Raw genomic sequence first — 14,113 nt, forward strand, 5'->3', positions numbered from 1 at the left:
AAATACATGTATATATTTACCCAAAGACCAGGGCCCTCTCTTATTGCTACTGTTACTACAGACGTATCTTGTTCAAACCTTCATACACACACACTCGCGCACACACACCCCGCGGCCTCACTGTGACTGGGCTTCTAGCCTCCTTACGGGTCTGGCCAATACACCATTACACTAGGGTTTTACCCTCTACAGGAACTATCCTGCTCTGGACTTACTCTGGTTCGAAGAGATTTAGGTATGTAATTTTGATTTGATTTTAATGTCTGAGGTTAGTATCCTGTATAAAATTGATTTTTTTTTCCGCAAAACTTATCTACATTTATCCAACTGTAATTATTTTGTGGCAGAAGAACTCTTGAGCTCACTCTCACTCTCACTCACCCTGTGTATTCTATAGAATCACAGTGGTAAAGGCACAGCTGCTATCTGAAGCAACTTTTTCACTTCTGTTTCTTGAGAATCTTGTGGGAGGTAGTTTTAATTCAGGGCAGCTCAACTTCCTTATAAAACCTGGATCATGTGTTCTGTAGGAAATGTTTTTACTGACACTACTGCTGAACATGAACTTGTTCAATAAGAATGCACATTTTAAATCAAAACGTTTGCTACAACGTGTTATTCCCTCTTATTGTCTCTCCTCACTTTCTGTCTCTCTCTCTCTCTTGCTCTCTGTTTCTCGCTCTCTGTCCCCCCCCCCTTTCTCTCTAACAGTGTGCGGGGGAGGAGTATTGGGTGGACAGTCGTACGGTTTACATCGGTCACAAAGAACCCCCACCGGCGGCCGAGGCCTACATCCCTCAACGTTACCCTGACAACCGCATCGTCTCCTCCAAGGTGAGCAGGTGTCATGGCAACCAAGCCGTCAGCACAACAACCACGTCATTTAGCCCTTACAACCAAGCATGTTGTGCTCTTGTGACAGTATGTCATCTGTGATTAGCAACCTCTTAATGTGGGTGACAACCATAGATATCTGCTACTGCTCGAGGTTCGTTAGCTGTTTCTATGAGGAACTGTCATTGTTGATATCAATTTTGGATTAATTTAAGAAAGAAAATACACACACTGGTATAAAGTGTTATTCCCTCTCTCTAGAAAACATGTTGATAATGTGGGTAATGTCAGTGGAGGCTGCTGAGGGGAGGACGGCTCATAATAATATCTGGAACGGAGCGAATGGCATCAAACACCTGGAAACCATGTATTTGGTGTATTTGATTTAATTCCGCTTCAGCCATTACCACAAGCCCGTCCTCCCCAATTAAGGTGCCACCAACCTCCTGTGGTGTGTGTTCTCTCTACCAGTACACCTTATGGAACTTCATCCCCAAGAACCTGTTTGAACAGTTCAGAAGAATCGCCAACTTCTACTTTCTGCTAATCTTCCTGGTCCAGGTGAGAATATGCCATCTCTCTGTTTGATCTGACCCCCAGGGCTGTTTTATTATACACACTGTAAAGACTGCTGTTTCATATTATCAGTTAAACACATAGGCTATGTGAAGTGAATGGTAGTTAATTGTTCGGCTTGGAATGGCTTATGGTCATGGTCCACGATGGATATGATAGGAGCCTTCCAGTCCCGTCCAGTAGCCGGAGGAGATGATGAACAGTAAGAGGAGGGGACTGGTTGGCGGTGGTCCATCTCTGTACCACGGAGAACCTGAATGAACGATAATCAGCTGGTTCTCTTCCTCTCAGCTCATCATAGACACGCCCACCAGCCCTGTCACCAGCGGACTGCCTCTCTTCTTTGTCATCACTGTCACCGCCATTAAACAGGTAGGTGAGACACAGACACACACACATCCTCTGGTCATTGGTGTTGGTAAATCTAGGGAAGCCTTCCTCCACTGTGTTCCGGTAGTGACAGCAGATGTGATGATATCAGTGATGCATGAACCACACCTGGCTTATAAAGCCCAGGCCTTATACAATCATTAATCTAAAACATGACATGTTATGTAGAGGCCATGGAAACAGGTCACCATGCTGACGGAATATACCACTAATTAGATACCAGCGATGACCGTATCTCTCTCTCTCTCTCTCTCTCTGTGTGCTCTATTTCTCTCTCTGTGTGTGTGCTCCATTTCTCCCCACAATCCCACATGCCCTTTCCTCCTTGTATCTCTCAACCCCCTCCGTCCTCCCCTTCTCTCCTCCAGGGTTATGAAGACTGGCTGAGACACAAGGCAGACTGTAGTATAAATGAGTGTCCTGTGGACATGGTGCAGCAGGGGACGGTGGTGAGGACACAGAGCTCCAAGCTACGGGTACTACTACCCTATTAATGGCTCTTCTACTCTCCAGTCTACTACACATTATTATGATGCCTTTGGGCCTCATTGGCTGGTGTTTCTCTATTCTGACCAAGCATGTTCATTCATGTTCAGATTAGAGCCTTTAGTTGTAATAGCTGTAGTATGTGAGTACAATGGCTAGTATGAGAGCTCTTATTTTCAATGACAGTCTAGGAACAGTGGGTTAACTGCCTTGTTCAGGGGCAGAACAACATATTTTTACCTTGTTGGTTCGGGGATTCGATCTCGCAACATTTCGGTTACTAGTCCAACTCCTCCCCCCCAAGAATACCATCCCAACCGTGAAGCACGGGTGGCAGCATCATTTTGTGGGGGTGCTTTGCTGCAGGAGGGACTGGTGTACTTCACAAGATGGCATCATGAGGCAGGAGAATTATGTGGATATATTGAAGCAACATCTCAAGACATCAGTCAGGAAGTTAAAGCTTGGTCATGAATGCGTCTTCCAAATGGACAATGACTCCAAGCATACTTTCTAAGTTGTGTCAAAATGGCTTAAGGGACAACAAAGGCAAGGTATTGGAGTGGCCATCACAAAGCCCTGACCTCAATCCCATAGATAATTTGTGGGCAGAACTGAAAAAGCCTGTGCATGAGGCCTACAAACCTGACTCAGTTACACCAGCTCTGTCAGGAGGAATGGACTACAATTCACCCAACTTATTGTGGGAAGCTTGTGGAAGGCTACCCAAAACATTTGACCCTATTTAAACAATTTAAAGGCAATGATACTCAATACTAATTGAGTGTATGTAAACTTCTGACCCACTGGGAATGTGATGAAAATAGCTGAAATAAATCATTCTCTCTACTATTATTCTGACGTATCACATTCTTAAAATAGTGGTGATCCTAACTGATCTAAGACAGGGAATTTTTGACCAGGATCAAATGTCAGGAATTGTGAAACACCTTTGCCAACTACATTTAAACTCAGTTTATTTAAACTTCCGACTTCAACTGTACATGCACATTCTACCGATGTTCCTCACCGATGGTCCCCTGACTCAAACAGAGTGGATTGTGGGGAAAAGAAGAATAGTAAAGAAGATATTAATCGTAGCTATAGAGAGTATATGTGCAGTACAGTGGTGTGTATGGTCACTGTAGAGATGGGATTTATAGGCAGTTAAGCTGCTCCACTTGCATAATCCCACTGTTACGCAACAACTCAATCCCCAGGAAGAAAGGAGTGGGAAAAATCTGGAAGTGTGATTGTGCGCGAGGCATGTGTGTTTCCTGTAGGAGAACTGCTAATTATTTCTGGATCTACAGCAGCACCTCTGAAAGTGTGATTGTGCGCGAGGCATGTGTGTTTCCTGTAGGAGAACTGCTAATTATTTCTGGATCTACAGCTGCACCTCTGTGTTTGTTTACAATGGCATGGGGTTTATCACATTTAAATGATATCCCATCCCCCAAATAGTGCAAACATTTTGACAACCAGCGCCACCAGGTACGGCTCTGGTCAAAAGCAGTACACTGTAAGAGGAATATGGTAGTCCCAGGAGCGAAGTCCCACCCACTGGGTAGTCTGGCTCACCCACTCAGATTGAGCAAAAAAATGTATTAAAAGTGTTCCAAACGGGACATTATTTGTCTTTTTACCTAAACATGCAAACACCATCAGATTGAATTACTAGCAAGCAGTTAGTCAGATTTTATTCAATTTAACAGAACAGATGAACTGGAATGACATTCACTCTCACGGGATGGGTTGACAAAAAGAACTAACTAAACCACCCCAAAAAAATTCTCTGCACATTTTTTCAAAATGTGTAAGATTGCAGGAAGTTAGCCGCTCTAGCCCCACCCACACCAAAAAAAAGCCCACCCACCAACAAATTTGGCTATATCACTGGGTAGTCCACTCCATTTAGATCAGGTCAACAGTAGTGAACAAGGGAATAGTGTGTGATTTTAGGACCCAGCCTGTATTTCTTGAGTCTAAACTGATGATGTGGTTGATCTGTCAGGTGGGGGACGTTGTCATGGTGAGGGAGGACGAGACGTTCCCCTGTGACCTCATCCTCCTGTCATCCAGCCGCAGTGACGGAACCTGCTACGTCACCACTACCAGCCTGGATGGAGAGTCTAGCCACAAGGTATGTGCACACACACACTCACATACTGTTACGCACACACACACACGTACACTGCTGGGATTCACCCCTGAATTATTCCAGCATGCTCTCTGATCAAACATGACTTCTAAGTGATTCATCTCTCTCCCCCCTACTATGCTGTGTCAGACCTACTATGCTGTACCAGACACCATGGCCTTTAAGACAGAGCAGGAGGTGGACTCTCTACATGCGACTATTGAATGTGAACAACCACAACCTGACCTCTACAAGTGAGTGACACTCAATGTGTGACACACACAGAATCATTGAGTGACCTGTTTGTTTGTTGAAAATTGCATACATTTTATTTTTCCCATTTAGATTTGTGGGGCGCATCAATATTTATAAGGAAAGAGAGGATCCCATAGCCAGGTAAGACCAGCATCCCCCTCTTTCATTCCTAAACAGTCTTTGCCATGGATAGTAAAGCTTTTTCTTTTTGACTTTTTATCTTGTTCCTTTTCTCATTTTAGACCGCTGGGAGCTGAGAACCTTCTCCTCAGAGGAGCTACCCTGAAGAACACAGGACATATTTATGGTAACACACACACTGTTCTGTGTTTTGAAGTTATATCTATGGCTATATTTGTGTGTGAGTCGGCACGTGTTGCAATAGCCATACCGTCCACCGAAACGTGTCCTCCTGACTATGAAATACATTCTTCATACACACACACACACTGTTCTGCGTCTGTAGTGATGGTAACCCCTGGTTGTTGTTCCCTCAGCTGTAGCCATTTACACAGGCATGGACACCAAAATGGCGCTTAACTACCAGTCCAAATCCCAGAAACGCTCAGCTGTGGAAAAGTAAGATCTATTCCCATACCTTCCCCTCTCTGTGTCTGGTTGCTCTGGTGTGACTACCTGTCTGATGAAGGATAGCAGGAGTTAGAATAGTAGCAGGAGTTAGAATAGTAGCAGGAGTTGGAATAGTAGACTCTGTTATTACATAAAGTCTGCATAATTATATTTGATCTCATTCAAGCTGTGTGTGTGTGTGTGTGTGTGTGTGTGTGTGTGTGTGTGTGTGTGTGTGTGTGTGTGTGTGTGTGTGTGTGTGTGTGTGTGTGTGTGTGTGTGTGATTCTCCAGAACTGGATGTAAAAGAATTGTCAATAGAGCATCACAATCTGCATTTAGCTCCTCTAAACCTCTCCTCCCTCTACCTCCCTCCAGGTCTATGAATGCGTTCCTAATCGTGTATCTGTGTATCCTGATCAGTAAAGCGGTCATTAACACGGTTCTGAAGTATGCGTGGCAGTGGTCTGCTGACCACGATGAACCCTGGTACAACCACAGGACCGAGATCGACAGAGAACGCCATGTGGTTAGTCCCCCAATCCACTACACTACCCACAAAGCACGCTGTCATAGCAAAATAAATAATCAGGTCACTCCCTATTTAACGTTCACTGATTCTGATAAAGCCTCTTCTCTGTCTCTAACTATCCTTTCGTTCTCGTTCTCCCCTTCTCTCTCTTCCTACATCATCCTCCTCCCTGCCTCTACCCCTCCCTCCATCTTCTCCTCTCTCTCTCAGGTGATCAGGGCGTTCACAGACTTCCTGGCCTTCATGGTGTTGTTTAACTACATCATCCCAGTCTCCATGTACGTTACCGTGGAGATGCAGAAGTTCCTGGGTTCTTACTTCATAGCCTGGGACAAGGATATGTATGATGAGGAGCTGGGGGTGGGGGCTCAGGTCAACACATCTGACCTCAATGAAGAGCTCGGACAGGTACACACACTCACACATCTTCTGAACATCTAGATATACTAAACTCACTTGTGTCCACACACACGCACGCACACACATTTATACTGCAGGTAGAGTACACAAACACACACATACGTATACTACACACACTCCAAAAACTGAGTTTAGTGCTTGTATCCATAAAGCATCTCAGAAAATATCTTTGAAATCCTGTTAACCTGTTTTTAAGACAACAACAAAAAACTCCCAGCTTTTAGGATGATGGTAAAACACTGTTCAGACGAACTCTGAGCCAGGAGTAAAATCAACTCAGAAACGTTTATCTCAGCTGGTCGTCACGACAGTTTGAGGTACCGCAAAGGAAAGATACTGATGATACTCATTGACATTGTTGCAAATGACGGGGAATAACCAATCATGAGGAAGCCTCGCCAGGTGTAAACTCTATAGCACTCTTCAGGCTTTGTTTTTACCAATTCTGATGGTTGTTAAAATTGTAATTTTGACAATATTACCGTTATATCAACACACCCGCCACTCCCGTTTAACAACTCTAAATCGCTTTGGCACAGTCAGCCCCAAGCCACTCACCGGTAATGTTGCATACAATGTTTGAAAGGTCTGTCGTTTTCATCAAAGACAATCAAAGTTAACATAAGGCCTAGATGTCTTCAACTACCCAATTTATAGGTATGCCTAATTTAAGCTTCTTTTTTTCACGTGATATTGCACTCCAAAGGGATAACTTGAAATAACAGCATAATGTAGTTAGTTAAATAATTGAAAGGAAAACATATGAAATAGGTCTTATGTGAAATCATTGTCAAAGGCACAAGTGATGCTGTTTCATGTTGGTCTAGATTATTTGTGGATTGATTCTTTAGAATTATCAAAACATTCTTTCGACAACTCCAAAGCTATTGCATGTGGTGCAGGAACCACTGACTCGCTGCATTTTTCCATTATTAAGACACCTGCTGGTAACTCTTAACTGGTTAGGACAGCTCATGAAGTCTCCTACATATCTGTCGACTCTGTACTATTATGAATAAAGGGGCTTCATGCATAGCTTTTGTTTTTTCCCGTAGGAGTAAAATGTCTCTTTTCTCACAACGTATGACCAATTTTCTACTCTGAAACGCTTTGTGGATACGGGCCTAGGTCAGCATCTAAAGATAACTTCTGCTTCTGTCTGTGTGTGCAGGTAGAGTATGTGTTTACTGATAAGACAGGGACGTTGACGGAGAACAACATGGAGTTTATAGAGTGCTGTGTGGACGGACACGTGTATATTCCCCACGCCATCTGTAACGGACAGATCCTCAGTGCTGCTTCCAGCATAGACATGATCGACTCTTCGCCTGGAGGATACCGCAGGGTAAGACCGTGTGTACCCGTGTGTACCCGTGTGTACCCGTGTGTAATAGTGTGTCTGTGTTCCTGTGTGTGTCAGGAGCACGAGGACCTGTTCTTCCGAGCTCTGTGTCTGTGCCACACGGTGCAGGTGAAGGAGGAGGAGACAGTGGACAGCATCAAGAGAGGGATCCACCTGGGAAAGCCCACCTCCTTCTACATATCATCCTCTCCTGATGAGGTGGCTCTGGTGGAGGGCATGAAGAGGTAACACACACACCAGTGGCGGTTGGTGCCGTTTAAGATGAGGGAGGATATTGGGTGACTGTCATTCATATGCCACTCACCCAGTTCAATGTAACATCGCTAGGTTTAGTCTACTAGGTAATACTACCATTTTCACTGTACCAATTATGAGGTTGCTATAACCTAGACTATGAATGAATTTTTACAACGTTGGGCCATAGGTCGAGATGATAATTTTGAGTGCATCTAGCTGATCTAGGGTGGAATCATTAGTCCAACAGTTGCAAATTAGAGTTGTTATTGGGCAAATGCAGGTATGTTTATCCCAGTTTCTTTTAATTTAAGAAACATTTTTCAAGAGAATCGGTGGAATGAATACACCCCTGATCACACGTGAACAGTTCAGTTTCATAGCAGTCACATACAAACAGCATCATCACTTTGCTTGTTGTACAGTGTATATATAATTCCTTCGTGCAACTATCTATGCGCTCTCCTCTCACCTTTTCCCTTCACTTGTGGATTTCAGTGCACAACACATAAGCTGTCCGGGATCAGGTGAAAAAAATCTTTCCAAGCCAAACCTTCATATCATGACCGCTAACCACTACACACAGCCTACATCGTTGTCATGTCATAGTCTACGAGAACTAACACGTTAGTAAACCCACTACGTTCATGTAGTATAGTGTACAGTCAAAAACACCCCAGTGGTGTTGGGTGGTCCTTTGCATGGGGTGACGTAAGTTTCCTTTAACAATCAGTCTTCCAGATAGATGACACAGGAACCTTGGTATAAAACTCTTTAGTAATAAAATGCAATGGCAGACAGAGTTTCACATACAGAATACCTCAGTAGTCTATAGTAAAGATCTGTTTGGTGAAACAAGAGATAAAGCTCATTATACTAGTGGGTGTGACAACCTACCATCAATCATGCATTGGATTAGCTGCAAAGTAACTAAGATGAGAAAAGCATGTCTAGACTGTGGATTCTCACTCTGCTATCTCGGCCTTGAGGCTGTGTGACAATCAGCAGGTGCAGACAATTCTCAGCCTGAGAACTAAAGCAGTACATCTCCATTTACTCATTACAATTCCATCATTGAGCATTGCAAGCATACAAAGGTTATCACATATATATATATATGTATATACAGTGGGGCAAAAAAGTATTGTCAGCCACCAATTGTGCAAGTTCTCCCACTTAAAAATATGAGTGGCCTGTCATTTTCATCATAGGTACACTTCAACTATGACAGACAAAATGAGGGGAAAAAATCCAGAAAATCACATTGAAGGATTTTTAATGAATTTATTTGCAAATTATGGTGGAAAATAAGTATTTGGTCAATACCAAAAGTTTCTCAATACTTTGTTATATACCCTTTGTTGGCAATGACAGAGGTCAAACGTTTTCTGTAAGTCTTCACAAGGTTTTCACACACTGTTGCCTGTATTTTGGCCCATTCTTCCATGCAGATCTCCTCTAGAGCAGTGATGTTTTGGGGCTGTTGCTGGGCAACACGGACTTTCAACTCCCTCCAAAGATTTTCTATGGGGTTGAGATCTGGAGACTGGCTAGGCCACTCCAGGACCTTGAAATGCTTCTTACAAAGCCACTCCTTTGTTGCCTGGGCAGTGTGTTTGGGATCATTGTCATGCTGAAAGACCCAGCCACGTTTCATCTTCAATGCCTTTGCTGATGGAAGGTTTTCACTCAAAATCTCATGATACATGGCCCAATTCATTCTTTCCTTTACACGGATCAGTTGTCCTGGTCCCTTTGCAGAAAAACAGCCCCAAAGCATGATGTTTCACCCCCATGCTTCACAGTAGGTATGGTGTTCTTTGGATGCAACTCAGCATTCTTTGTCCTCCAAACACGACGAGTTGAGTTTTTACCAAAAAGTTACATTTTGGTTTCATCTGACCATATGACATTCTCCCAATCTTCTTCTGGATCATCCAAATGCTCTCTAGCAAACTTCAGATGGGCCTGGACATGTACTGGCTTAAGCAGGGGGACACGTCTGGCACTGCAGGATTTGAGTCCCTGGCGGCGTAGTGTGTTACTGATGGTAGGCTTTGTTACTTTGGTTCCAGCTCTCTGCAGGTCATTCACTAGGTCCCCCCGTGTGGTTCTGGGATTTTTGCTCACCGTTGTTGTGATAATTTTGACCCCACTGGGGGGGGGGGGATGATATCTTGCGTGGAGCCCCAGATCGAGGGAGATAATCAGTGGTCTTGTATGTTTTCCATTTCCTAATAATTGCTCCCACAATTGATTTCTTCAAACCAAGCTGCTTACCTATTGCAGATTCAGTCTTCCCAGCCTGGTGCAGGTGAACAATTTTGTTTCTGGTGTCCACAATTGGTGGCTGACTAAATACTTTTTTGCCCCACTGTGTATATATATATATATATAATATTAGTAATCATGGCATTGGTGTAATGTACTCAGCGGAGGAGAGAAGCTAGCTGTCCTCCAGCTTCACAATGGTGCTAACCTACAGAGTGTAGACTTTCATTGCAAAACAGTGTTTTTTTTAATCAATTATTTGGTGACGTACATATATTTAGTTTTATCTAAAAAGGATAACTTAAAAAAAAAATCCACTTTTTATTTTTATGAAATTCACTGAGGAGGATGGTTCTCCCCTTCTTCCTCTAAGGAGCCTCAATTGACACACACACACACTGAAGGACACACACACACACACGCACACACAATACATGCTCACATTTAACAATACTCATACACTTAGTTATACACAGACTAGTCCAGGGGTGTCACCAACTATTTTTGCACTGCAGGGCGCATTCAGACCTCACAATGTTCTTTGCACTTAAAATTGATTAAATTCCAAAATCGCTTTTGGAATTTCCAATTCTCCATGACTGTCAATGACTTAGCAAGCTGGACAGAGTGAATAGACTATAAAGGTAGGTCCATTATCATTTCTATACAGTTTCGATTTGGTTTTAGTCATTTCGATTGATCTCATTTTTGATTGAGATTGATTTACTTCATACCACCCGCGGGCCAGATTGACACGCTGCACGAGGCAATACACACATAGTGATAAACAAGAACGCAAATAGTCATACTTTTTCTCACACCCATTCACGCATGTACACACACACTGTACACGCGCACTTAGTCATGCTGTTTCTATTTCACATGTAAGAAAACATGCTCACATTTACAACTGCATGGTCTCTGGTCATGGTGGTGGGTCTGTTTAGGCTGCAGCTGATCACGCTATTGTACTGGACTCTGTCATAGTGGCCCTGTTGTAACGACTTCAATGCTGTACTGGATGGGTGTCTACTGTCAAGCTGATATACACTACCAGTCAAAAGTTTGGACACCTACTAATTCCAGTTTCTTTTTTTTCTTTTTTACTATTGTCTACGTTGTAGAATAATAGTGAGTACATCAAAACTATGAAATAACACATGGAATCATGTCGTAACCAAAAAAGTGTTAAACACATCTAAATATGATTTATATTTGAGAATCTTCAAAGTAGCCACCTTGCCTTGATGACAGCTTTGCAGATACTAGGCATTCTCTCAACCAGCTTCAATGCATTTAAATTAACAGGTGTGCCTTGTTAAATGTTAATTTGCAGAATTTCTTTCCATCTTACTGCGTTTGAGCAAATCAGTTGTGTTGTGACAAGGTAGGGGTGGTATACTGAAGATAGCCCTATTTGGTAAAAGACCAAGTCCGTATTATGGCAAGAACAGCTCAAATAAGCAAGGAGAAATGACAGTCCATCATTACTTTAAGACATGAAGGTCAGTCAATCCAGAAAATGTTAAGAACTTTGAAAGCTTCTTCAAGTGCAGTCACAAAAACCATCAAGCACTATGATGAAACTGGCTCTCATGAGGACTGCCACAGAAAAGGAAGACACCGAGTTACCTCTGCTGCAGAGGAAAAGTTCATCAGTTACCAGCCTCAGAATTTGCAGCCCAAATAAATGCTTCACTGAGTTCAAGTAACAGACACATCTCAACATGGTCGAATTGCTGCAAAGAAACCACTACTAAAGAACACCAGTAAGAAGAAGATACTTGCTGGGCCAAAAAACACGAGTAACAGACATTAGACCGGTGGAAATCTGTCCTTTGGTCTGATGAGTCCAAATTTGAGATTTTTGATTCCAACCACCGTGTCTTTGTGAGACGCACAGTGGGTGAACGGATGGTCTCCGCATGTGTAGTTTCCACTGGGACGCATGGAGGAAGAGGTGTCATGGTGTGTGGGTCCTTTGCTGGTGACACTGTCAGTGATTTATTTAGAATATTTTGGTTACTACATGTTTCCATGTGTTATTTCATAGTGTTGATGTATTCACTATTATTCTACAATGTAGAAAATAGTAGAAATAGACAAAAACCCTTGAATGAGTAGATGTGTCCAAACTTTTGACTGGTACAAAGAGTGTGTGTGTGTGTGTATCTCCTTCTAACCTACATAACATTATCTTCCCTCTCTACATTTTCACCCATACACACATTCTCTCTCAGGTTGGGGTACACCTATCTGAGACTCAAAGACAGTCATATGGAAATACTCAATAAGGACGATGAGATTGAAAGGTAGGGCTTTGCTCAGAACATAATTCCTGATTGTTCCATCTTTTATTTTGGAGTTTCGTATTTCACAGCTTCCTATGAAACCATAGAGTTTTCATGCCTTTTGCACACAATGTATATAGACTTTTTTTCTACTGTGTTATTGACTTGTTAATTGTTTACTCCATGTGTAACTCTGTGTTGTCTGTTCATACTGCTATGTTTTATCTTGGCCAGGTCGCAGTTGCAAATGAGAACTTGTTCTCAACTAGCCTACCTGGTTAAATAAAGGTGAAAAAATAAAATAATGTTTAGGTTATGCATGCATAACACAAGTTATTAATTGATTCCACATAATTGAAGTTCATTCTGACCATATTGCTGCCAATTGGCAAATCCTATGTGCTTTGGCTTGTGTGCAGGGTGTCTGTAAACATTTTAGCAATAATTCAACTTCCTTATACTAAGACACCACTGCCAAGAAAAATGCATGTGAAACCACGGTGAAAAGACACAGAGGTGTGTGGGAACAGAATACTCCAGAATTGGTGGATTTATCAAGGGTTTAATTAGCCGGTCCCGCAGGGACCACTTGTATAATATCAGTATCGACATCCCTCTCTGCAGTGGGCCATCTATGAAATGTCCATTGTAAGAGAGAACGAAGGAGGAAGATAGAGAGGGAGATGCAAAGTATTGGGAGGGAAAGAGGAGGATGATTCATCTATTATAATGACTTTTAATTTGACTTCTGTTTTTGTCACTAGCCCCTCTTATTGCTGTGTAGATTATTAGAGAATGTCCTGTGTATTATGTCTGGTACTAAGGGAGTTGTCTCCTCCTGTGTGTGTTCCAGGTTTGAGCTGCTTCACGTGCTCAACTTTGACTCTGTCAGGAGGAGAATGAGCGTCATTGTCAAGTCTAGCTCAGGTAACACACACTCTTACAAACACCATCTCATTCACATAATAATGGATAGAAACTCAGAGATTCAGATGTATACAATTAAACCTACAGTTGAAGTCGGAAGTTTACATATACCTTAGCCAAATACATTTAAACTCAGTTTTTCACAATTCCTGACATTTAATCCAAGTAAAAATTCCCAGTCTTAGGTCAGTTAGGATCACCACTTTATTTGAAGAATGTGAAATGTTAAATCATTCTCTCGACTATTATTCTATTTCAGCTTTTATTTCCTTCATCACATTCCCAGCGGGTCAGAAGTTTACATACACTCAATTAGTATTTGGTAGCAATGCCTTTAAATTGTTTAACTTGGGTCAAACGTTTCAGGTAGCCTTCCACAAGCTTCCCATAATAAGTTGGGTGAATTTTGTCCCATTCCTTCTGACAGAGCTGGTGTAACTGAGTCAGGTTTGCTCGCACATGCTTTTTCAGTTCTGCCCACACATTTTCTATGGGATTGAGGTCAGGGCTTTGTGATGGCCACTCCAATACCTTGACTTTGTTGTCCTTAAGGGGTCAATGTCCATTTTGAAGACCCATTGCGACCAAGGTTTAACTTCCTGACTGATGTCCTGAGATGTTGCTTCAATATATCCACATAATTGTCCTTCCTCATGTTGCCATCTATTTTGTGAAGTGCACCAGTCCCTCCTGCAGCAAAGCACATCCATAACATGAGGCTGCCACCCCCGTGCTTCACGGTTGAGATGGTGTTCTTCGGCTTGCAAGCCTCCTCCTTTTTCCTCCAAACATAACGATGGTCATTATGGCCGAACAGTTCTATTT

At 42.6% G+C, this 14,113-nt stretch overlaps 1 protein-coding gene across 8 annotated transcripts in view; it reads left to right on the forward strand.

Moving 5' to 3' along the window:
- LOC135547353 (phospholipid-transporting ATPase IH-like) overlaps nucleotides 1–14,113 on the forward strand; it is a 72,156-nt gene that overhangs the window by 34,114 nt on the left and 23,929 nt on the right. For all 8 annotated transcript variants that reach the window (XM_064976299.1, XM_064976300.1, XM_064976301.1 and 5 more), the window contains exons 2-16: nucleotides 712–834; nucleotides 1,306–1,395; nucleotides 1,702–1,782; nucleotides 2,169–2,276; nucleotides 4,301–4,429; nucleotides 4,577–4,680; nucleotides 4,772–4,822; nucleotides 4,924–4,988; nucleotides 5,179–5,260; nucleotides 5,629–5,779; nucleotides 5,993–6,190; nucleotides 7,374–7,547; nucleotides 7,623–7,789; nucleotides 12,311–12,382; nucleotides 13,215–13,288. In XM_064976299.1, the coding sequence (XP_064832371.1) occupies nucleotides 712–834; nucleotides 1,306–1,395; nucleotides 1,702–1,782; nucleotides 2,169–2,276; nucleotides 4,301–4,429; nucleotides 4,577–4,680; nucleotides 4,772–4,822; nucleotides 4,924–4,988; nucleotides 5,179–5,260; nucleotides 5,629–5,779; nucleotides 5,993–6,190; nucleotides 7,374–7,547; nucleotides 7,623–7,789; nucleotides 12,311–12,382; nucleotides 13,215–13,288 (1,669 nt within the window). The remainder of the gene's footprint in view (nucleotides 1–711; nucleotides 835–1,305; nucleotides 1,396–1,701; nucleotides 1,783–2,168; nucleotides 2,277–4,300; nucleotides 4,430–4,576; nucleotides 4,681–4,771; nucleotides 4,823–4,923; nucleotides 4,989–5,178; nucleotides 5,261–5,628; nucleotides 5,780–5,992; nucleotides 6,191–7,373; nucleotides 7,548–7,622; nucleotides 7,790–12,310; nucleotides 12,383–13,214; nucleotides 13,289–14,113) is intronic.

Source organism: Oncorhynchus masou, chromosome 10, assembly GCF_036934945.1.
Source record: "Oncorhynchus masou masou isolate Uvic2021 chromosome 10, UVic_Omas_1.1, whole genome shotgun sequence".
Taxonomy (NCBI): Eukaryota; Metazoa; Chordata; class Actinopteri; order Salmoniformes; family Salmonidae; genus Oncorhynchus; species Oncorhynchus masou.